This window comes from Callithrix jacchus, chromosome 8 (genome assembly GCF_049354715.1).
Source record: "Callithrix jacchus isolate 240 chromosome 8, calJac240_pri, whole genome shotgun sequence".
NCBI lineage: Eukaryota > Metazoa > Chordata > Mammalia > Primates > Cebidae > Callithrix > Callithrix jacchus.
This window is the reverse complement of record NC_133509.1, coordinates 6,118,914-6,141,481: the sequence shown is the minus strand read 5'-3', so window position 1 is coordinate 6,141,481 and position 22,568 is coordinate 6,118,914. Positions and strand designations below refer to the sequence as shown.

The following is a 22,568-nucleotide window of genomic DNA, read 5'->3' as shown; positions in this document are numbered from 1 at the left end:
TTCTGCCTCCCTAAGAGCTGGGATTACAGGCATGAGCCACAGCGCCTGGCCTAATAACACATGTTTCAGTCAAGTTTTCTAGCATGTTTGCAGTAAAATAAATGAAATATATTCATTTATACTGCAACTAATGGAATTTTAGCCTATGCTTATATGCAAGTAGATTTTTCACTTGGTCTGCATCTACAATGGTTTATTTATATTTGAAAGTGAATACTCAATTACTGACCCATAAATTCCAGTGACTTGCTTTGTTCAAATTATTTACATAACATTATTTATCCAATGAAAGTAATTTACTGCAAGCTAAGCTATGAGGACACAAAAGCAAAATGATTTAATGACTTTGGGGACTTGGGGAAAAGGGTGGGAGGGTGGTGAGGGAGAAAAGAGTACATACTTTTAGGTGGCACGCAGTATTTTTTATACTGAAAATATAAAACGTAGCTGGTTGTGGTGGTGCATGCCTGTAATCCCAGCTACTTGGGAGGTCGAGGCAGGAGCATCGCTTGAATTTAAGTGATGGAGGTTGAAGTGAGCCAAGGTAGTGCCACTACACTCCAGCCTGGGTAATGCTGTAAGACTGTCTAAAAACAAAAAAAGAAATACACACACTCTTTTTTTTTCTGGAGATGGAATCTCGCTCTGTCATCCAGGCGGGAGTGCCTCCGCTCACTTCAACTCCACCCTCTGGGTTCAAGTGATTCTCCCACCTCAGCCTCCCGCGTAGCTGGGATTACAGGCACCCAGCATCCTGTCCACCTAATATTTGTATTTACATAGAGACAGGTTTATCCTTTGAGCAGGCTTGTCTTGAATTCCTCAGGTCAGGTGATCCTCCCAGAGTGCTGGGATTACAGGTGTGAGCCCACATCTGGCCAGTAATATATATACTCTTAAGATTACAGATTACACACAAATTCAGGATGCTGGAAATGAACATTGAGGTTAGCATCTACCTGTTCAGCTTTTAGAGGCTCAGACTGTAGCAAATGAGCAGATCTAATTTTTAAATATATCTTACAGGTTTACGGTTTTGTGCCTTTTTCCCTTAACGTGATGTCATAGATGATTTTCCATGTATTGATCACTCCACTGAAATTGTTGTTGCTAAGTTATTTTTGCCAAATCTCACGCATCATATTTAAGACTTGATTATTCTTTTTTTAAACACCCATATTTCCCTTGAAAATCATACTGTGTGAGCTTTTCCCCTATTCCCTGGCCTCTTGCCCTCAGATTCCTTTGTAGTTATCTTCTGTCTTTGCTTACCATTTAATTGTGGGTATTCCTCAGGGTTATAGAGGGCCTTTCTGTCTTTGGTTTCATCCAACCCTCTGGCTTTGGTTAAAGTGAGTATCATGTTCCCGTGCTTTCTCCTATACTCTGCCTACTTATTGGACATCATGACTTAGATATACCTGAAATTCAACAAAGTCCAAATTTAACTTTACTCCCACACCAGCTTTTTCTGTGAATGCATTGTCATTCCATCCAGAAACTTGGGTGTTACCATGGATTTCTGTCTTCCCCAACCCCACCGTATTTATAGTTGTCCAGTCCTACTGGACCTATCTTTTAAAGGCAGGCTACCTTTTAGAGTCTCTGCATTTCTGCAGATCCCTTTACTCTGACTGTACTGAAGCCACTTGCACGTTTTTGGTTCACCCAGCTAACAGACATGAGCTTCACAGCTGGTCTGTCTTCCTTTAGTCATACTCCTGTCTAATCCGTTCTCTGTGTCATCACCAAATATGCAAATCTGATCATGTGACTTCGGCTTAAAATCCTTCACTGACCTCCCAGTACCGTTAGGATGGGGCAGACGTGTTCCAAGGTTCTCCTCACACGATCTGTTTTCTGGAATCGACTACTCCATTCCACGTTTGTCTTCATTTCCATTATCCCTTCTTTCCCTTGACTCTTACTCTTCAGGACTCAACCTTCACTTTTTGAGAGATGCTCTCTGCCTTGTGTCCTCCATACCCTTGAGTGCCTTTGCTGTACTCTCATTGTACCCAGTAACTTACTCTTTCATAGCACTGTTATACTACACATCTATTTGTTTTAATGATCTCCCTACTACATTCAGCTGGCCATTGGCAAGGACTGGTGTTTACATTGTATCCCCAGAGCCCAGCATAGTCTAGCACACAGTAATTACTCATTTATTACATTCATTCATTATTTTATAGCCATCAGTTTTCTTAATTGTTCTCACTTGATAGACTATTTACACTGAATCCAGTTCTTGCTGTTACAGTAATATTTCAGGGAGCATTTCTGTGCATGAAACTTGGTTTCTAAATTGAAGATTTTAGTCATTTAAGTGTTGCATACTAAATTTCCTCTGTGACTATATGTGCACCTGTGTGTATTATCTCAGGTTTTAATTATATTCTGTTGGTGTCTCTGCATGACTTTCATCACATTCTTTTTAAAAATTTCCAGCTGTGCGTGGTGGCTTATACCTGTAATCCCACCACTTTGTGAGGCTGAGGTGAGTGACCTGAGGTCAGGAATTTAAGACTAGCCTGGCCAACACGGTGAAACCCTGTCTCTACTAAAAATACAAAAATTAGCCTGACAGGGTGGCAGGCACCTGTAATCCCATCTACTTGGGAGGCTGAGGCAGGAGATTTGCTTGAACCTGGTGGGCAGTGGCTGCAGTGAGTCAAGATCACACCACTGCATTCCAGCCTGGGCGACAGAATGAGACTCCATCTCAAAAAGTAAAAATAGGTTGGGCACGGTGGCTTACACCTATAATCCTGGCAGTTTGGTAGGCCAAAATGTGCAAATCACCTGAGGTCAGGAGTTTGAGACCGGCCTGGCCAACATGGTGAAACCCTTTCTCTACTAAAAATACAAAAAGCAGCCAGGCATGGTAGCCTGCCTCTGTAGTCCCAGCTACACAGGAGGCTGAGACAGGAGAATCACTTGAACCTGGGAAGCGGAGATTGCGGCCTGCACTCCAACTAATTAGAAGAATGTGGCCTGGCTGTGGTGGCTGACACCTGTAATCCCAGCACTTTGGGAGGCCAAGGCAGGAAGATTGCTTGAGGCCAGAAATTTAAGACTAGCCTGGTCAACATAGTAAGATTCTGTCTCTATTTTTAAAAATATTAAAATAGGCTGGGTACAGTGACTCAAGCCTGTAATCTCAGTGCTCTGGGAGGCCAAGGTGGGTAGATCACCTGAGGTCAGGAGTTTGAAACCAGCCTGGGTAAGTGGTGAAACCCTGTCTCTACTAAAAATACAAGATTTAGCTAGGTGTGATGGCATTTGCTTCTAATTCCAGTTACTCGGGAGGCTGAGGCAGGAGAATCACTTGAACTCAGGAGGCGGAGTTGCATTGAGCCAAGATTGCACCACTGCACTCTGTCTCAGAAAAAAAAGAAAAGAAAAGAAATAAATTGTACAGGCCAATCAATGTTGTAGTCTTAGCGACTAATATAGTAATGCATCTGAAGCAAGTCACAGGATTAAGATTGAGTGTTTCCAGGAGATCCTGGCTTTTGTACAAGTTTGGAGAATTAACATACACAATAAAATATGTAACTTAAGAAATATTTTCTAATATTTTGAATGAACTTTCATAACTTACCCAACTGAGGGCAGTAGAAGTACAAACGCAAGGTTTTTTTTTTCCTTCCTGTTTCAGGTAAGTAATTTGCAGATGCATTTGCAATACTGAAAATACTGTCTATCAACTAAAATGTTTTTGAACTATTCACTTAGCAAATTTGTCTCGTTTTTTTCTCTTAGTAACTAGGATTAAAATTAAGGAAACTCTTAAGCATTAAACTTACTAACAATTATGTACTTGGTAGCTAAGGTCTCTTAAATTGCTTTGGTGAAAAATGTGAGGGGAAAAAATAACTTCATGGTATGTCTTAATGTTTTGTTTTAAAGGGCGCGCTAAATACGTACAGATTCTGCGATAATGTGTGGACTTTTGTATTGAATGATGTTGAATTCAGAGAGGTGACAGAACTTATTAAAGTGGAAAAAGTGAAAATTGTTGCCTGTGATGGAAAAAGTAAGTGTTTCCCTAATTTCTTTGAAAGCAAAGCTACTGGAAACCTTGATTTTATGAGCCTTTAGAATATCTGCATCTGTACGAAAAGCCAGGGGGGAAAATGGCCAAATGATCAATGCCCAGATAGATCCCAGGCTTCTAGCTCAGCTAATTCCAAATTACCAATCTCAAACAGTGCTCTTATTGACTGTAGGTGGATACATTTCAAATGACACACAGACTACTTATACAGATTGAATTTGGGTTGGGGGAAAAGACTACCTTAAGAACTTTGGAGTCATGATGGAAAATATCCATTCCTCTAATCTTACATATATGCAAGTGAATTTTTCACACCAGACCTAGGAACTTCAGGTCCTTAAATGTTTCAAAAGCTATACAACTGTGGTTTCTGTTTCATGGTTATTTCCTTTTTGTGATTTATATTTTAAATACAAACTTTAGTCTTCAACCACTTCTGTTAAAAGTAGTCATTACAGAAATTAAATAGAGGGGGAGTTTTGAAAAGCAAGGAAAAGAAATGTAGAAAGTAATACTGTCCATTTCCCTGTTTAAGTTGGATTTGTTTCATATATTTTGTATTTCCAAATAGCTAATTACTGAAGAAATATAGAGAATACAAAAAAAAACACTTAGAAAAAACACATTATGGCTGGGCATGGTGGCTCACGCCTGTAATCCAAGCACTTTGGAGGCCAAGACGGGTGGATTACCTGAGGTCGGGAGTTCAAGACCAGCCTGACCAATATGGTGAAACCCTGTCTTTAAAAGAAAAAACACTTAATCTATAACACTACCTGATGATGGTATTTAACGCTACCATATTAAATACCGTATATTCTTTTTTTCCCAAAAATGTATATGTAGATATTTGTAAATTTATCATTTTTTACTGAGTTCACTAGTCTTAGGCCTGATTTTTAAAGGCTGTATAAAATTATACCTTCAGCCCTTTTTAAAGAAATAGTCTACCAGATATAAAAAAAAGTCTCTGAACCTAGCAACGGTACTTTTCCCTTAAGTTAATTTGTAATACCTAGACCTCTGTTAATGCTTAGTGCTGCTTAGAACTTTGTTACCATGGAAATGTTTTGTTGCATTTTCCAGTAGCCACTCATTGCTATTGTATTTGAACTGTGGGTAAGGCAAGTGAGGAACTTAATTTTGTTAATTTTCATTAATGTGAATTTAACCACATGGCTAGTCAATGGTTACTGTATTGGACAGAACAGACAGGGATTAGTAGACTGTCATTTTAACTCATTTGAACCATAGCTGAAAACCAGTAAGTCAGTAAAATATGTTTTGTTCAGAGGTTTGTTTTTTTTATGATAGGAGATCCTGTCTAGTAGTCCTTTAGAGTGTATTGCTGTTAACTACACAAGATTGTTTTCCAGATCCCAATAGAGAAGTAGCACATCATCCTTATTTATATAAGTCTATATTTATTTCTTTCCCCCACTTACAGTACAGTTTAGTAATTGATGAACTGAAGCTTAAATTGATTTCATTTACTTTAATGCAATGTTAGAAGTTTGGGGTAGTGGGCTGGGCATGGTGGCTCATGCACGTAATCCCAGCACTGTGGGAGGCCAAGTTGGGTGGATTATATACATGCAAGTGATCTTCCCAAGTTGGCCTCTCAAAGTGCTGGGATCACTTGAGGCCAGGTGGATCACTTCCTTGCATGTAATCCCAGCACTTCAGGAGGCCAACTTGGGTGGATGACATGGATGCACTTGATCCACCCACGTTGGCCTCCCAGAGGCCGGGTGAATTACATTGCATGCACGTGATCCACCCACGTCGGCCTCCCAGAGGCCGGGTGGATGACTGCATGCACGTGATCCACCCGACCTCAAGTGATCCTCCCAAAGTACTGGGATCACTTGAGGCCAGGTGGATGACGTGCATGCAGGTGATCCACCCACGTCGGCCTCCCCGAGGCCGGGTGGATGATGTGCATGCACGTGAGCCACCCAAGTTGGCCTCCCAGAGGCCGGGTGGATTACATTGCATGCAAGTGATCCACCCGAACTCAAGTGATCCTCCCAAAGTACTGGGATCACTTGAGGCTGGGTGGATGACGTGCATGCACGTGATCCACCCACGTTGGCCTCCCAGAGGCCGGGTGGATGACGTGCATGCACGTGATCCACCCAAGTTGGCCTCCCCGAGGCCGGGTGGATTACATTGCATGTAAGTGATCCACCCGACCTCAAGTGATCCTCCCAAACTACTAGGATCATTTGAGGCCGGGTGGATGACGTGCATGCACGTGATCCACCCACGTCGGCCTCCCAGAGGCCGGGTGGATGACATGCATGCACGTGATCCACCTAGCCTTCCAGAGACCAGGTGGATGAAATGCATGCACGTGATCCACCCACGTCGGCCTCCCCGAGGCCGGGTGGATGACGTGCATGCACGTGAGCCACCCAAGTTGGCCTCCCAGAGGCCGGGTGGATTACATTGCATGCAAGTGATCCACCCAAACTCAAGTGATCCTCCCAAAGTACTGAACTCAAGTGATCCTCCCAAAGTACTGGGATCACTTGAGGCTGGGTGGATGACATGCATGCATGTGATCCACCCACGTTGGCCTCCTTGAGGCCGGGTGGATTACGTGCATGCACGTGATCCACCCACGTCGGCCTCCCAGAGGCCGGGTGGATGACGTGCATGCACGTGATCCACCCACGTTGGCCTCCCAGAGGCCGGGTGGATTACATTGCATGCACGTGATCCACCCGACCTCAAGTGATCCTCCCAAAGTACTGGGATCACTTGAGGCCAGGTGGATGACCTGCATGCATGTGATCCACCCACGTCGGCCTCCCCGAGGCCGGGTGGATGACGTGCATGCACGTGATCCACCCGACCTCAAGTGATCCTCCCAAAGTACTGGGATCACTTGAGGCCGGGTGGAAGACATGCATGCACGTGATCCACCCACGTCGGCCTCCCCGAGGCCGGGTGGATGACTGCATGCACGTGATCCACCCGACCTCAAGTGATCCTCCCAAAGTACTGGGATCACTTGAGGCCGGGTGGAAGACATGCATGCACGTGATCCACCCATGTTGGCCTCTTTGAGGCTGGGTGGATCACATGCATGCACGTGATCTACGCGACCTCAAGTGATCCATCCAAACTACTAGGATCATTTGAGGCCGGGTGGATGACGTGCATGCACGTGATCCACCTAGCCTCCCAGAGGCCGGGTGGATTACATTGCATGTAAGTGATCCACCCAACCTCAAGTGATCCTCCCAAAGTACTGGGATCACTTGAGGCTGGGTGGATGACATGCATGCATGTGATCCACCCACGTTGGCCTCCCAGAGGCCGGGTGGATGACGTGCATGCACGTGATCCACCCACGTCGGCCTCCCAGAGGCCGGGTGGATGACGTGCATGCACGTGATCCACCTAGCCTCCCCGAGGCCGGGTGGATTACATTGCATGCACGTGATCCACCCACATCGGCCTCCCCGAGGCCGGGTGGATGACGTGCATGCACGTGATCCACCCACGTCGGCCTCCCAGAGGCCGGGTGGATGACTGCATGCACGTGATCCACCCGACCTCAAGTGATCCTCCCAAAGTACTGGGATCACTTGAGGCTGGGTGGATGACATGCATGCATGTGATCCACCCACGTTGGCCTCCCAGAGGCCGGGTGGATGACGTGCATGCACGTGATCCACCCACGTCGGCCTCCCAGAGGCCGGGTGGATGACGTGCATGCACGTGATCCACCCACGTCGGCCTCCCAGAGGCCGGGTGGATGACTGCATGCACGTGATCCACCCGACCTCAAGTGATCCTCCCAAAGTACTGGGATCACTTGAGGCCAGGTGGATGACCTGCATGCATGTGATCCACCCACGTTGGCCTCCTTGAGGCCGGGTGGATGACGTGCATGCACGTGATCCACCCACGTCGGCCTCCCAGAGGCCGGGTGGATGACATGCATGCACGTGATCCACCTAGCCTTCCAGAGACCAGGTGGATGAAATGCATGCACGTGATCCACCCACGTCGGCCTCCCCGAGGCCGGGTGGATTACATTGCATGCAAGTGATCCACCCAAACTCAAGTGATCCTCCCAAAGTACTGGGATCACTTGAGGCCAGGTGGATGACCTGCATGCATGCGATCCACCCACGTCGGCCTCCCCGAGGCCGGGTGGATCACGTGCATGCACGTCATCCACCCAAGTCGGCCTCCCAGAGGCCGGGTGGATTACATTGCATGCAAGTGATCCTCCCAAAGTACTGGGATCACTTGAGGCCAGGTGGATGACCTGCATGCACGTGATCCACCCACGTCGGCCTCCCTGAGGCCGGGTGGATGACGTGCATGCACGTGATCCACCCACGTCGGCCTCCCAGAGGCCGGGTGGATGACTGCATGCACGTGATCCACCCACGTCGGCCTCCCAGAGGCCGGGTGGATGACTGCATGCACGTGATCCACCCGACCTCAAGTGATCCTCCCAAAGTACTGGGATCACTTGAGGCCGGGTGGAAGACATGCATGCACGTGATCCACCCACGTTGGCCTCCCAGAGACCGGGTGGATGACCTGCATGCACGTGATCCACCCGACCTCAAGTGATCCTCCCAAAGTACTAAAATCACTTGAGGCCGGGTGGATGACCTGCATGCACGTGATCCACCCACGTCGGCCTCCCAGAGACCGCGTGGATGACGTGCATGCAAGTGATCCACCCACGTTGGCCTCCCGAGGCCGGGTGGATGACCTGCATGCACATGATCCACCCGACCTCAAGTGATCCTCCCAAAGTACTAGGATCACTTGAGGCCGGGTGGATGACATGCCTGCACGTGATCCACCCACGTTGGCCTCCCAGAGGCCGGGTGGATGACGTGCATGCAGGTGATCCACCCGAACTCAAGTGATCCTCCCAAAGTACTGGGATCACTTGAGGCTGGGTGGATGACATGCATGCACGTGATCCACCCACGTTGGCCTCCCAGAGGCCGGGTGGATGACGTGCATGCACGTGATCCACCCACGTCGGCCTCCCCGAGGCCGGGTGGATGACATGCATGCACGTGATCCACCCGACCTCAAGTGATCCTCCCAAAGTACTGGGATCACTTGAGGCCGGGTGGATGACTGCATGCACGTGATCCACCCACGTTGGCCTCCCAGAGGCCGGGTGGATGACGTGCATGCACGTGATCCACCCGACCTCAAGTGATCCTCCCAAAGTACTGGGATCACTTGAGGCCGGGTGGATGACGTGCATGCACGTGATCCACCCACGTTGGCCTCCCAGAGGCCGGGTGGATGACGTGCATGCACGTGATCCACCTAGCCTCCCAGAGGCCGGGTGGATTACATTGCATGTAAGTGATCCACCCGACCTCACGTGATCCTCCCAAAGTACTGGGATCACTTGAGGCCAGGTGGATGACCTGCATGCATGTGATCCACCCACGTTGGCCTCCCCGAGGCCGGGTGGATCACGTGCATGCACGTGAGCCACCCAAGTCGGCCTCCCAGAGGCCGGGTGGATTACATTGCATGCAAGTGATCCACCCGAACTCAAGTGATCCTCCCAAAGTACTGGGATCACTTGAGGCCAGGTGGATGACCTGCATGCATGTGATCCACCCACGTTGGCCTCCTTGAGGCCGGGTGGATTACGTGCATGCACGTGATCCACCCACGTCGGCCTCCCAGAGGCCGGGTGGATGACTGCATGCACGTGATCCACCCGACCTCAAGTGATCCTCCCAAAGTACTGGGATCACTTGAGGCCAGGTGGATGACCTGCATGCATGTGATCCACCCACGTTGGCCTCCTTGAGGCCGGGTGGATGACGTGCATGCACGTGATCCACCCACGTCGGCCTCCCAGAGGCCGGGTGGATGATGTGCATGCACGTGATCCACCCACGTCGGCCTCCCAGAGGCCGGGTGGATGACATGCATGCACGTGATCCACCTAGCCTTCCAGAGACCAGGTGGATGAAATGCATGCACGTGATCCACCCACGTCGGCCTCCCCGAGGCCGGGTGGATTACATTGCATGCAAGTGATCCACCCAAACTCAAGTGATCCTCCCAAAGTACTGGGATCACTTGAGGCCAGGTGGATGACCTGCATGCATGTGATCCACCCACGTCGGCCTCCCCGAGGCCGGGTGGATGACGTGCATGCACGTGATCCACCCGACCTCAAGTGATCCTCCCAAAGTACTGGGATCACTTGAGGCCGGGTGGAAGACATGCATGCACGTGATCCACCCACGTCGGCCTCCCCGAGGCCGGGTGGATGACTGCATGCACGTGATCCACCCGACCTCAAGTGATCCTCCCAAGTACTGGGATCACTTGAGGCCGGGTGGAAGACATGCATGCACGTGATCCACCCATGTTGGCCTCTTTGAGGCTGGGTGGATCACATGCATGCACGTGATCTACGCGACCTCAAGTGATCCATCCAAACTACTAGGATCATTTGAGGCCGGGTGGATGACGTGCATGCACGTGATCCACCTAGCCTCCCAGAGGCCGGGTGGATTACATTGCATGTAGGTGATCCACCCGACCTCAAGTGATCCTCCCAAAGTACTGGGATCACTTGAGGCCAGGTGGATGACCTGCATGCATGTGATCCACCCACGTTGGCCTCCCCGAGGCCGGGTGGATCACGTGCATGCACGTCATCCACCCAAGTCGGCCTCCCCGAGGCCGGGTGGATCACGTGCATGCACGTGAGCCACCCAAGTCGGCCTCCCAGAGGCCGGGTGGATTACATTGCATGCAAGTGATCCACCCGAACTCAAGTGATCCTCCCAAAGTACTGGGATCACTTGAGGCCAGGTGGATGACCTGCATGCATGTGATCCACCCACGTTGGCCTCCCAGAGGCCGGGTGGATTACGTGCATGCACGTGATCCACCCACGTCAGCCTCCCAGAGGCCGGGTGGATGACGTGCATGCACGTGATCCACCCACGTTGGCCTCCCAGAGGCCGGGTGGATGACTGCATGCACGTGATCCACCCGACCTCAAGTGATCCTCCCAAAGTACTGGGATCACTTGAGGCCGGGTGGATGACGTGCATGCACGTGATCCACCTAGCCTCCCAGAGGCCGGGTGGATTACATTGCATGTAAGTGATCCACCCGACCTCAAGTGATCCTCCCAAAGTACTGGGATCACTTGAGGCCAGGTGGATGACCTGCATGCATGTGATCCACCCACGTCGGCCTCCCAGAGGCCGGGTGGATGACGTGCATGCACGTGATCCACCCACGTCGGCCTCCCAGAGGCCGGGTGGATGACTGCATGCACGTGATCCACCCGACCTCAAGTGATCCTCCCAAAGTACTGGGATCACTTGAGGCTGGGTGGATGACATGCATGCACGTGATCCACCCAAGTTGGCCTCCCCGAGGCCGGGTGGATTACATTGCATGCACGTGATCCACCCACATCGGCCTCCCAGAGGCCGGGTGGATGACTGCATGCACGTGATCCACCCGACCTCAAGTGATCCTCCCAAAGTACTGGGATCACTTGAGGCTGGGTGGATGACATGCATGCATGTGATCCACCCACGTTGGCCTCCTTGAGGCCGGGTGGATTACGTGCATGCACGTGATCCACCCACGTCGGCCTCCCCGAGGCCGGGTGGATGACGTGCATGCACGTGATCCACCCGACCTCAAGTGATCCTCCCAAAGTACTGGGATCACTTGAGGCCGGGTGGATGACTGCATGCACGTGATCCACCCACGTTGGCCTCCCAGAGGCCGGGTGGATGACTGCATGCACGTGATCCACCCACGTCGGCCTCCCCGAGGCCGGGTGGATGACGTGCATGCACGTGATCCACCCGACCTCAAGTGATCCTCCCAAAGTACTGGGATCACTTGAGGCCGGGTGGATGACGTGCATGCACGTGATCCACCCACGTTGGCCTCCCAGAGGCCGGGTGGATGACGTGCATGCACGTGATCCACCTAGCCTCCCAGAGGCCGGGTGGATTACATTGCATGTAAGTGATCCACCCGACCTCACGTGATCCTCCCAAAGTACTGGGATCACTTGAGGCCAGGTGGATGACCTGCATGCATGTGATCCACCCACGTTGGCCTCCCCGAGGCCGGGTGGATCACGTGCATGCACGTGAGCCACCCAAGTCGGCCTCCCAGAGGCCGGGTGGATTACATTGCATGCAAGTGATCCACCCGAACTCAAGTGATCCTCCCAAAGTACTGGGATCACTTGAGGCCAGGTGGATGACCTGCATGCATGTGATCCACCCACGTTGGCCTCCTTGAGGCCGGGTGGATTACATGCATGCACGTGATCCACCCACGTCGGCCTCCCAGAGGCCGGGTGGATGACGTGCATGCACGTGATCCACCCACGTCGGCCTCCCAGAGGCCGGGTGGATGACTGCATGCACGTGATCCACCCGACCTCAAGTGATCCTCCCAAAGTACTGGGATCACTTGAGGCCAGGTGGATGACCTGCATGCATGTGATCCACCCACGTTGGCCTCCTTGAGGCCGGGTGGATGACGTGCATGCACGTGATCCACCCACGTCGGCCTCCCAGAGGCCGGGTGGATGACGTGCATGCACGTGATCCACCCACGTCGGCCTCCCAGAGGCCGGGTGGATGACATGCATGCACGTGATCCACCTAGCCTTCCAGAGACCAGGTGGATGAAATGCATGCACGTGATCCACCCACGTCGGCCTCCCCGAGGCCGGGTGGATTACATTGCATGCAAGTGATCCACCCAAACTCAAGTGATCCTCCCAAAGTACTGGGATCACTTGAGGCCAGGTGGATGACCTGCATGCATGTGATCCACCCACGTCGGCCTCCCCGAGGCCGGGTGGATGACGTGCATGCACGTGATCCACCCGACCTCAAGTGATCCTCCCAAAGTACTGGGATCACTTGAGGCCGGGTGGAAGACATGCATGCACGTGATCCACCCACGTCGGCCTCCCCGAGGCCGGGTGGATGACTGCATGCACGTGATCCACCCGACCTCAAGTGATCCTCCCAAAGTACTGGGATCACTTGAGGCCGGGTGGAAGACATGCATGCACGTGATCCACCCATGTTGGCCTCTTTGAGGCTGGGTGGATCACATGCATGCACGTGATCTACGCGACCTCAAGTGATCCATCCAAACTACTAGGATCATTTGAGGCCGGGTGGATGACGTGCATGCACGTGATCCACCTAGCCTCCCAGAGGCCGGGTGGATTACATTGCATGTAGGTGATCCACCCGACCTCAAGTGATCCTCCCAAAGTACTGGGATCACTTGAGGCCAGGTGGATGACCTGCATGCATGTGATCCACCCACGTTGGCCTCCCCGAGGCCGGGTGGATCACGTGCATGCACGTCATCCACCCAAGTCGGCCTCCCCGAGGCCGGGTGGATCACGTGCATGCACGTGAGCCACCCAAGTCGGCCTCCCAGAGGCCGGGTGGATTACATTGCATGCAAGTGATCCACCCGAACTCAAGTGATCCTCCCAAAGTACTGGGATCACTTGAGGCCAGGTGGATGACCTGCATGCATGTGATCCACCCACGTTGGCCTCCCAGAGGCCGGGTGGATTACGTGCATGCACGTGATCCACCCACGTCAGCCTCCCAGAGGCCGGGTGGATGACGTGCATGCACGTGATCCACCCACGTTGGCCTCCCAGAGGCCGGGTGGATGACTGCATGCACGTGATCCACCCGACCTCAAGTGATCCTCCCAAAGTACTGGGATCACTTGAGGCCGGGTGGATGACGTGCATGCACGTGATCCACCTAGCCTCCCAGAGGCCGGGTGGATTACATTGCATGTAAGTGATCCACCCGACCTCAAGTGATCCTCCCAAAGTACTGGGATCACTTGAGGCCAGGTGGATGACCTGCATGCATGTGATCCACCCACGTCGGCCTCCCAGAGGCCGGGTGGATGACGTGCATGCACGTGATCCACCCACGTCGGCCTCCCAGAGGCCGGGTGGATGACTGCATGCACGTGATCCACCCGACCTCAAGTGATCCTCCCAAAGTACTGGGATCACTTGAGGCTGGGTGGATGACATGCATGCACGTGATCCACCCAAGTTGGCCTCCCCGAGGCCGGGTGGATTACATTGCATGCACGTGATCCACCCACATCGGTTTCCCCGAGGCCGGGTGGATGACGTGCATGCACGTGATCCACCCACGTCGGCCTCCCAGAGGCCGGGTGGATGACTGCATGCACGTGATCCACCCGACCTCAAGTGATCCTCCCAAAGTACTGGGATCACTTGAGGCTGGGTGGATGACATGCATGCATGTGATCCACCCACGTTGGCCTCCTTGAGGCCGGGTGGATTACGTGCATGCACGTGATCCACCCACGTCGGCCTCCCCGAGGCCGGGTGGATGACGTGCATGCACGTGATCCACCCGACCTCAAGTGATCCTCCCAAAGTACTGGGATCACTTGAGGCCGGGTGGATGACTGCATGCACGTGATCCACCCACGTTGGCCTCCCAGAGGCCGGGTGGATGACTGCATGCACGTGATCCACCCACGTCGGCCTCCCCGAGGCCGGGTGGATGACGTGCATGCACGTGATCCACCCGACCTCAAGTGATCCTCCCAAAGTACTGGGATCACTTGAGGCCGGGTGGATGACGTGCATGCACGTGATCCACCCACGTTGGCCTCCCAGAGGCCGGGTGGATGACGTGCATGCACGTGATCCACCTAGCCTCCCAGAGGCCGGGTGGATTACATTGCATGTAAGTGATCCACCCGACCTCACGTGATCCTCCCAAAGTACTGGGATCACTTGAGGCCAGGTGGATGACCTGCATGCATGTGATCCACCCACGTTGGCCTCCCCGAGGCCGGGTGGATCACATTGCATGCAAGTGATCCACCCGAACTCAAGTGATCCTCCCAAAGTACTGGGATCACTTGAGGCCAGGTGGATGACCTGCATGCATGTGATCCACCCACGTTGGCCTCCTTGAGGCCGGGTGGATTACGTGCATGCACGTGATCCACCCACGTTGGCCTCCCAGAGGCCGGGTGGATTACATTGCATGCACGTGATCCACCCGACCTCAAGTGATCCTCCCAAAGTACTGGGATCACTTGAGGCCAGGTGGATGACCTGCATGCATGTGATCCACCCACGTCGGCCTCCCAGAGGCCGGGTGGATGACTGCATGCACGTGATCCACCCGACCTCAAGTGATCCTCCCAAAGTACTGGGATCACTTGAGGCCGGGTGGATGACGTGCATGCACATGATCCACCCAAGTTGGCCTCCCCGAGGCCGGGTGGATTACATTGCATGTAAGTGATCCACCCGACCTCAAGTGATCCTCCCAAACTACTAGGATCATTTGAGGCCGGGTGGATGACATGCATGCACATAATCCACCCGAACTCAAGTGATCCTCCCAAAGTACTGGGATCACTTGAGGCCGGGTGGATGACCTGCATGCACGTGATCCACCCACGTTGGCCTCCTTGAGGCTGGGTGGATGACATGCATGCACATGATCCACCTAGCCTCCCAGAGGCCGTGTGGATCACGTGCATGCATGTGATCTACCCGACCTCAAGTGATCCATCCAAACTACTAGGATCATTTGAGGCCGGGTGGATGACATGCGTGCACGTTATCCACCCAAGTTGGCCTCCCAAAGTGCTGAGATAACTTGCATGAACGTAATCCCAGCACTTTGGGATGCCAATTTGGGTGGATCACTTGATGCCAGGAGTCCAGTGCCAACATGGTGCAACCCCAGGTCTACTGAAAATAGGAAAATTAGCCATGCATGGTGGAGCACACGTGTAATCCCAGCTGCTCCAGAGGCTGAGGCAGGAGAATCGCTTGACCCTGGGAGTTGTTGGAGGTTGCTGTGAGCTGAGATCATGCCACTGCACTGCACCCTGTGGAACACATTTAAGAATATTAAGAATAAAAAACAAGTTTGGGGCAGTAAAGGACCTGGAAAAGAAATATGTTTTATTCTAGTAGGAATAGGAAGAGCAAAGCATGTTTTTATCTGTGCTTTAAAAGGTTATTGAAGTTGTGAAGGTATTTCCACTGTCACCTTCCCTCTCCAGCCTTGCCCTCTGTTATTCCTCACCCCTCAAGCCACCACCATTAGTCCTGTGTCTCATTTTTGATATTCTTAAAATATTTACGTTTAAAATTAAATTGCTCCTTGAATTTACTTTCTTTTCTTTTTTCCCTAGATACTGGCTCCAATACTACAGAATGAAAAGGGAAAACAATGCTAATGCCATCTTCTGTTATTCATTGCTTTTGAAGAGAAGCATAGAAGAGACTTTTTATTTATTCTAGAACTGCAGAAATGACTCCACTGTTCTATGCCAGAGAATTCCACTAGGAAGCAGCTTGTAACTCTGTAACCTCTTACCTTTATTATACAGCATGAAAACACAACACTTTTTTTAATGACAAAAGTTGTTGCCTTCCTAAAAACCTTCATTAATAAACTCATTTTACAACTCTGAGTAATTGTTGAAGCTATAAGGTAGCAATATGAAGATAGATACTAGATAATGCATGTTCTCTGTTAGGAACATGACACTCTTTTAGAAGTCATTGTCAATAAAGTCATGTTTTGTCAGTTGTAACTACCTGATGAAAGCATCAGCAGGGGCAAAACCAGGGTGGAATCAAGAAATTCCCTTGTTTTTTAAAGCATGAAAGCAAACAATGATTGGCGTAAAAAAACCCAAGTACAACTTCATTATGAAAGGTTAGACAATCACAGCAAAAACAAAACCAAAAAACTTCTCTTAGTCCAGGTCACATGAGGAAGGGGGTTAGGGTTGTTAGCATGCCACTGTAGTACTCGATTCTCAGAACTTTTTGGCTAGGTGGTGGTCGCTCACACCTGTAAGCTCAGTACTTGGGGAGGCCAAGGCTGGGGGAGTACTTGAACCCAGGCATTCGAGACTGCCCTGAACAACACAGACTGTCTTTTTACAAAGAAAATTGTTTCATCCTCCAACTCATTCTATCCTGTATTTCCATGTTCCCTTGTCTGTTCCAGTTAAGCTTGAGAAAACAAGAGACCTGTGATTTCTTAGTGTTTGCTTAGGTTGTTTCCTCCAGTTTTCATGTCTTTACTGTCGGTCAGTTTAAAACATCCTTCAAAACTTAAACCCAGTTGTGTCTGAGTGTAATCTATATTTCTTTCTGACCTCGTGGCAATGGAGTCATTGAAATACATGAAAAGCCTGGGCATGGGAACTGATGCCTGTAAATCCAGCACATTAGGGGCCAAAGGAGGTGGATTGCTTGAGCTCAAGAGTTTGAAACCAGCCTGGCCAACATGAGGAGACCCCAAGCTACTCAAAATTAACAACAAAAAAAGGCCAGATATGATGGTGCTTACCTATGGTCCCAGCTACTTGGGAAGCCGAGTGGAATCATTAACACTTGAGCCAGGGAGGCGAAGGTTGGAGTGAGCCAAGATCATGCCACTGCACTGCAGCCTGGGTGACACAGTAATACGCTGTCTGAAAAATAATACATGAAAAAACGAAGGACAGAATATAAACCTTTTTGAGTGCAGTAATACATATTTCTCCCAGAGGAGGTCAGGATAATCATTCAGATACATTTACTTGGTTTCACAGCTAACGTTTGAATAGTATTCTCCAAGGAAAACATTCACAAACTCACTTAACTCATATATGCCAGGCACACTAGAAAACTATTGGAGTAGAACGTGGAGTTCAACCCAGACTTTTCCTGTTTTCTTGAGATGGAGTCTTGCTCTCACCAAGGCTAGAGTGCAGTGGTGTGATTTCTGCTGACTGCAACCTCAGTCTCCCAGGTTCAAGCAGTTCTCCTGTCTCGGCCTCCTGAGTAGCTGAGATTACTGGTGCACGTCCCCACACCCGGCTAACTTTTTGTATTTTAGTAGAGATGGGGTTTCACCGTGTTGTCCAGCTGCTGTTGAACTCAGCTCAAGCAATCCACACGCCTTGGCCTCCCAAAATGCTAAGATTATAGGTGTGACCACCATGCCCCGCCCAGACTTTTTCCTTTAAACAGCTCTGCACTAGAAAGTGATCTGTACCTAGGGCTTTGCTCAGCATTATTTAGTGGGAGGCCATCTCTCTGATGGGACAGGTTTTTGTTTCAGGCTGACTGAAGTAGTCACAATAGATACTAGAGTACTCCTACAGGTAACTGCTACGGAATACCTAGGATGTTTACATTTCATCCATTGAAACCAGTTTACGTATTTAGCTTAGCCACCATACATACATACCTCTGCTTTTGCCTGGGCAGAGGTACAGAAGTCAAAGCCTGGCATTTCCTCATGTGACTTCTACTGATCGCATACATCACGACTGATACTTGCCCTGTGGTGTGTCTTCTAATCTTACCACAGTGTTACTCAAGCCACTGGAATTAAAGTACAGGGTCACAGCAGGTGCATGTATCACTTTGTGCCCTCGCAGCTGGCCACAGCTTCTAGTCTAGGGATAGAATCTTAGTTGCCTGTTGATTCCTCAAAGATCTAGAACCACAAATACCATTTGACCCAGTAAACCCACTACTAGGTATATATCCAAAAGAATGTAAATCATTACACAGATACACGTATGTTCATTGCAGCACTGTTCACAATAGCAAAGACATGGAATTAACCCAAATGCCCATCAATGATAGACCGGATACAATGTGGAACATAGACACCATGGAATACTATGCAACCATAAAAAGGAACGAGATCATGTCCTTTGAAGGGACATGGATGGACCTGGAAGCCATGATCCTCGGCAAACAGGAGCAGAAAACCAAACACCACGTGTTCTCCTAAGTGGGAGCTGAACAATGAACATGTGGACACAGGGAGGGGAACAGCACACCCTGGGGCCTGTCAGGTAGTGGGGGAGGGGGAGGGAGCACATGAGGAAAAATACCTAATGCATGGTGGGGTTCATACTTAGGTGATGGGTTGACAGGTACACCAAACCACCATTGCACAAGTTTACATATGCAACGAACCTGTACATCTGCACGTGTGCCCCGGAACTTCCAAAAATCGTAGGTGCCTGTTAATGTGGAAGAAAGAAATTCATTAATTCACCTACTGTCAGGAATACAAGTCAGAGAAAGCTGGGCTTCTTGTGATAGTGTACAAACAGTCCTCCAGGTTCTCAAATTTGCTGTTTTAACACCCAAAGGATGGACAAAGAATAGCCTCTTCCTTGGGCTTAATGCCAGACTGGTGACTGATTGGCTTCATATGATTTACATTCACCCAGCTGGGGAGAAAACAGTATTTCCTCTTGGTACATTATCAGTCATTCGTAACACTGATCTGCTGCCTTCAGTTTTGAAAGGGTCACAAATGTACACTAACGGTAGATTTCTGGAATATTTTTAAAGCACACCTATTAACAATGACATATGCGAATCAACTGGGGAAGCAATTTGTAACATTAGTTATGAAATTTGGATTCAAGTGGAAAATACAGTTGATTTTGTAACATGACAGCGATTACGGTGAAAGCTGGCCAGGTAGATTCTCAAGAGGCCTTTAGTGGTCTTTGAGGGCGGGAGACACATGAAACAGAGCTGAAACATGCAGCAAAGAAGAGCATCCAGGGAACAGTTAAAATTAGACTGGCCTAGGGGTTTCATTATGGCAGTGAGAAAGCCCAGATCAGGGAAATTCAAGTTCCAGTGAAAACTCAGAGCCTGGAATTCAGGTTAACATACATACAAACATTTGTCAGAACTTACTGGCCAAGATGCTAACCCAGGGACACAAGAACGTTCGCAGATCAAAACCTTTCAAAGCTGAATGGAACCTCAAAAGTGACCCAGAGACTGCAGCCTCCTCTTTCAGTGCACACGAAAATTAAGACCCAGACAGACAGGGATGCACCTTTTTAACACCAAAAATCCAATCAGGAGGAAACCTGAGTATAAAACTCCCAAAATTATACGACTAGACTACATGAAAATAAATTAAAAGCTGTCATTTAAAGCACTGTTATTTAAGCACCTTTAAGTACCTACGACGACCTACCTACACACACACACTATATGCAGTTAGGTGAGAAGCCAATGGATCAATACCTGCTACTAAAATGTTTAATGAAACGGCATTCAGCACTTCAAAAATAACCGGGTAGGGGGATGGACTGCATTCAAAATGGGCCTTGTGTTGATAGTTGCCGAAGCTCTGTAACAGGAAAATGAGATTATTCTGTCCATCTTGGTTTTGCCTGTAGGCAGAGACATGAAGGTGTTCTTTCTACTTCAGGAGACACATAGGCAGCACCACTTCTTTGGGCAAGTTAAGGAATGGACACAGAAACTTTATGCATTTCTCTTTCCTGCTGCTTCTCACTCTATTCCCTGATAGGAAGCCTCCATCTGGAGACTTCCACGTCTAGTCACGCCAGAGTAAGAAGGGTGGGACTTAACTTTCTCTATAAACAACTGGAAAAGTAGGTTAAATATATGAAACGAATGTTTTTCATGTATTGGATCGCAGGCAACACAGGACTTTAATCCCTGAAAAACAAAAAAAGTAGGATGACCCCTATAATCATCCAGCTCTTTTCATAGAGGCAATACCCAAGCTGCAGACACAGGGAAAGGAAATCCAAACAGAACCTGTCAGCCTCGCGGAGTGGAAGGAAGCTAAGGTCATTGGAAGCTGCAAGCAGATTTCCAGAAAGGAGACCACTATGGAGGAAAAAAAAAAAAAAACCCCTCCAGGAACCTATACCGTGGTCCCCTAGAGTCCTTACTGAGTACCTGGCTGCACAGAAGCCGAGTGCCACTGTACTAGGCTAAGCTCAGAGTGGGGAGTTGGAAACAGCAATTCCCAAAGTCCACAGTGGGGGATGCCAGTGAAGAGCCCTGGGTAACCACCTAAGACCTCGGAGACCCCAGAGCAGTCAGGCCTTGGTAGCTGGCGTCCCTTGAATGAAAGCTGCTTGACTTGGACTCACCCTAGCAAAACTGAAAAGCAGGACTCAAGGGCATCACGCTCTTCCACAAAGACTTGCCAAAACGAAGCCCAACACAAGTAAACAAAGTTCAGATCCTCAATAACTTCACAGTTACAGTGTCCTGCGTCTAACAGAAAAATTACAAGACGTGCTAAGCAACAGGAAAATGTGACCTTTACGAGGACAAGCAGTAGTGAACAGGAACAGACACCGAAATCACAGCACTGATAGAGCCAGCAGACAAGGCTGTTAAAACAGCTATTTTTATATTAATGCAAGTACTTAATGACAAAAGTGGAAGATGAAAAAAAACCAAGCAGAACTTCTAGAGATAAAAGATACAATATATGAAAAGAAAATGTAACTGAATAGCAGACGAATACCAAGGAGACCAGTGAAACTGAGGAAACACGGACTTTCTAAAATACTCACAGAAAGAACGTAAGTAACTAGGGAGAAAAAAGGAACTGAACCGTACAGAGTTTTGAAATAGTATCGCGTGGCTACATATGGGAGAACAGAAAAATGAAACGAAGGAGACGATGACCAAATTTTTCCAAATTTGATGAAAACTATAAACCAACAAAGGAGCTTAACTCCAAGCAGGATAACCAGGATACATCATAATCTAACTGCTGAGAAATCATGGTAAAATTTAAAAGCAGTGAGAGCCAACAGACACTCTATACCCACAAAAACAAAGATAATGATTTCCACAGACTACATGTTACCAGCTATGCAGCTAGAAGACAATGAAATAAAATCTTAAAAATACTGAGGGTCGGCCAGGCGCGGTGGCTCACGCCTGTAATCCCAGCACTTTGGGAGGCAGAGGCGGGTGGATCAAGAGATCAAGACCATCCTGGTCAACATGGTGAAACCCCGTCTCTACTAAAAATACAAAAATTAGCTGGGCACAGTGGCGTGTGCCTGTAATCTCAGCTGCTCAGGAGGCTGAGGCAGGAGAATTGCCTGAACCCAGGAGGTGGAGGTTGCAGTGAGCCGAGATCGCGCCATTGCACTCCAGCCTGGGTAACAAGAACGAAACTCTGTCTCAAAAAAAAACCAAAACTGAGGGTCACCTCACATTCCTAAGGATGCCTACTAGTGGAAGAAAAAAATAACAAGTGTTGATGAGAATATAGAGAAATTGGAATTCTTATGCAGTATTGGTGAGAATGTAAAACTGCCGCAACTACAGGAAACAGTATGACAGTTCCCCAAAAAAATTAAAAAGAGATGACCAGCCAGGCATGTCGGGTCATACCCACTTTGGGAGGCTGAGGCAGGAGAAATGCTTGAGGCCACTACTTAGAGACCAGCCTAGGCAACATAGAGACTCCGGTCTCTACCAAAAAAAAAAAAAAAAATTAGCCAGGTGTGGTGGCATGCACCTGTAGTCCCAGGTACTTTGGTGGCCAAGGCAGGAGGATTGTTTGATCCCAGGAGTTCAAGGCTATAGTGAGCTATAGCT

General features: G+C 49.5%; 1 protein-coding gene across 1 annotated transcript in view; it reads left to right on the top strand.

Moving 5' to 3' along the window:
- The window catches only part of GTF2A2 (general transcription factor IIA subunit 2), a 291,969-nt gene extending 275,357 nt beyond the window's left edge, over positions 1-16,612 (top strand). The window contains exons 4-5 of the mRNA XM_035258758.3: positions 3,916-4,042; positions 16,331-16,612. Of these exons, the coding sequence (XP_035114649.1) occupies positions 3,916-4,042; positions 16,331-16,356 (153 nt within the window). The 3' untranslated portion in view covers positions 16,357-16,612. The remainder of the gene's footprint in view (positions 1-3,915; positions 4,043-16,330) is intronic.
- The last annotated feature ends 5,956 nt before the right edge of the window (positions 16,613-22,568 follow it).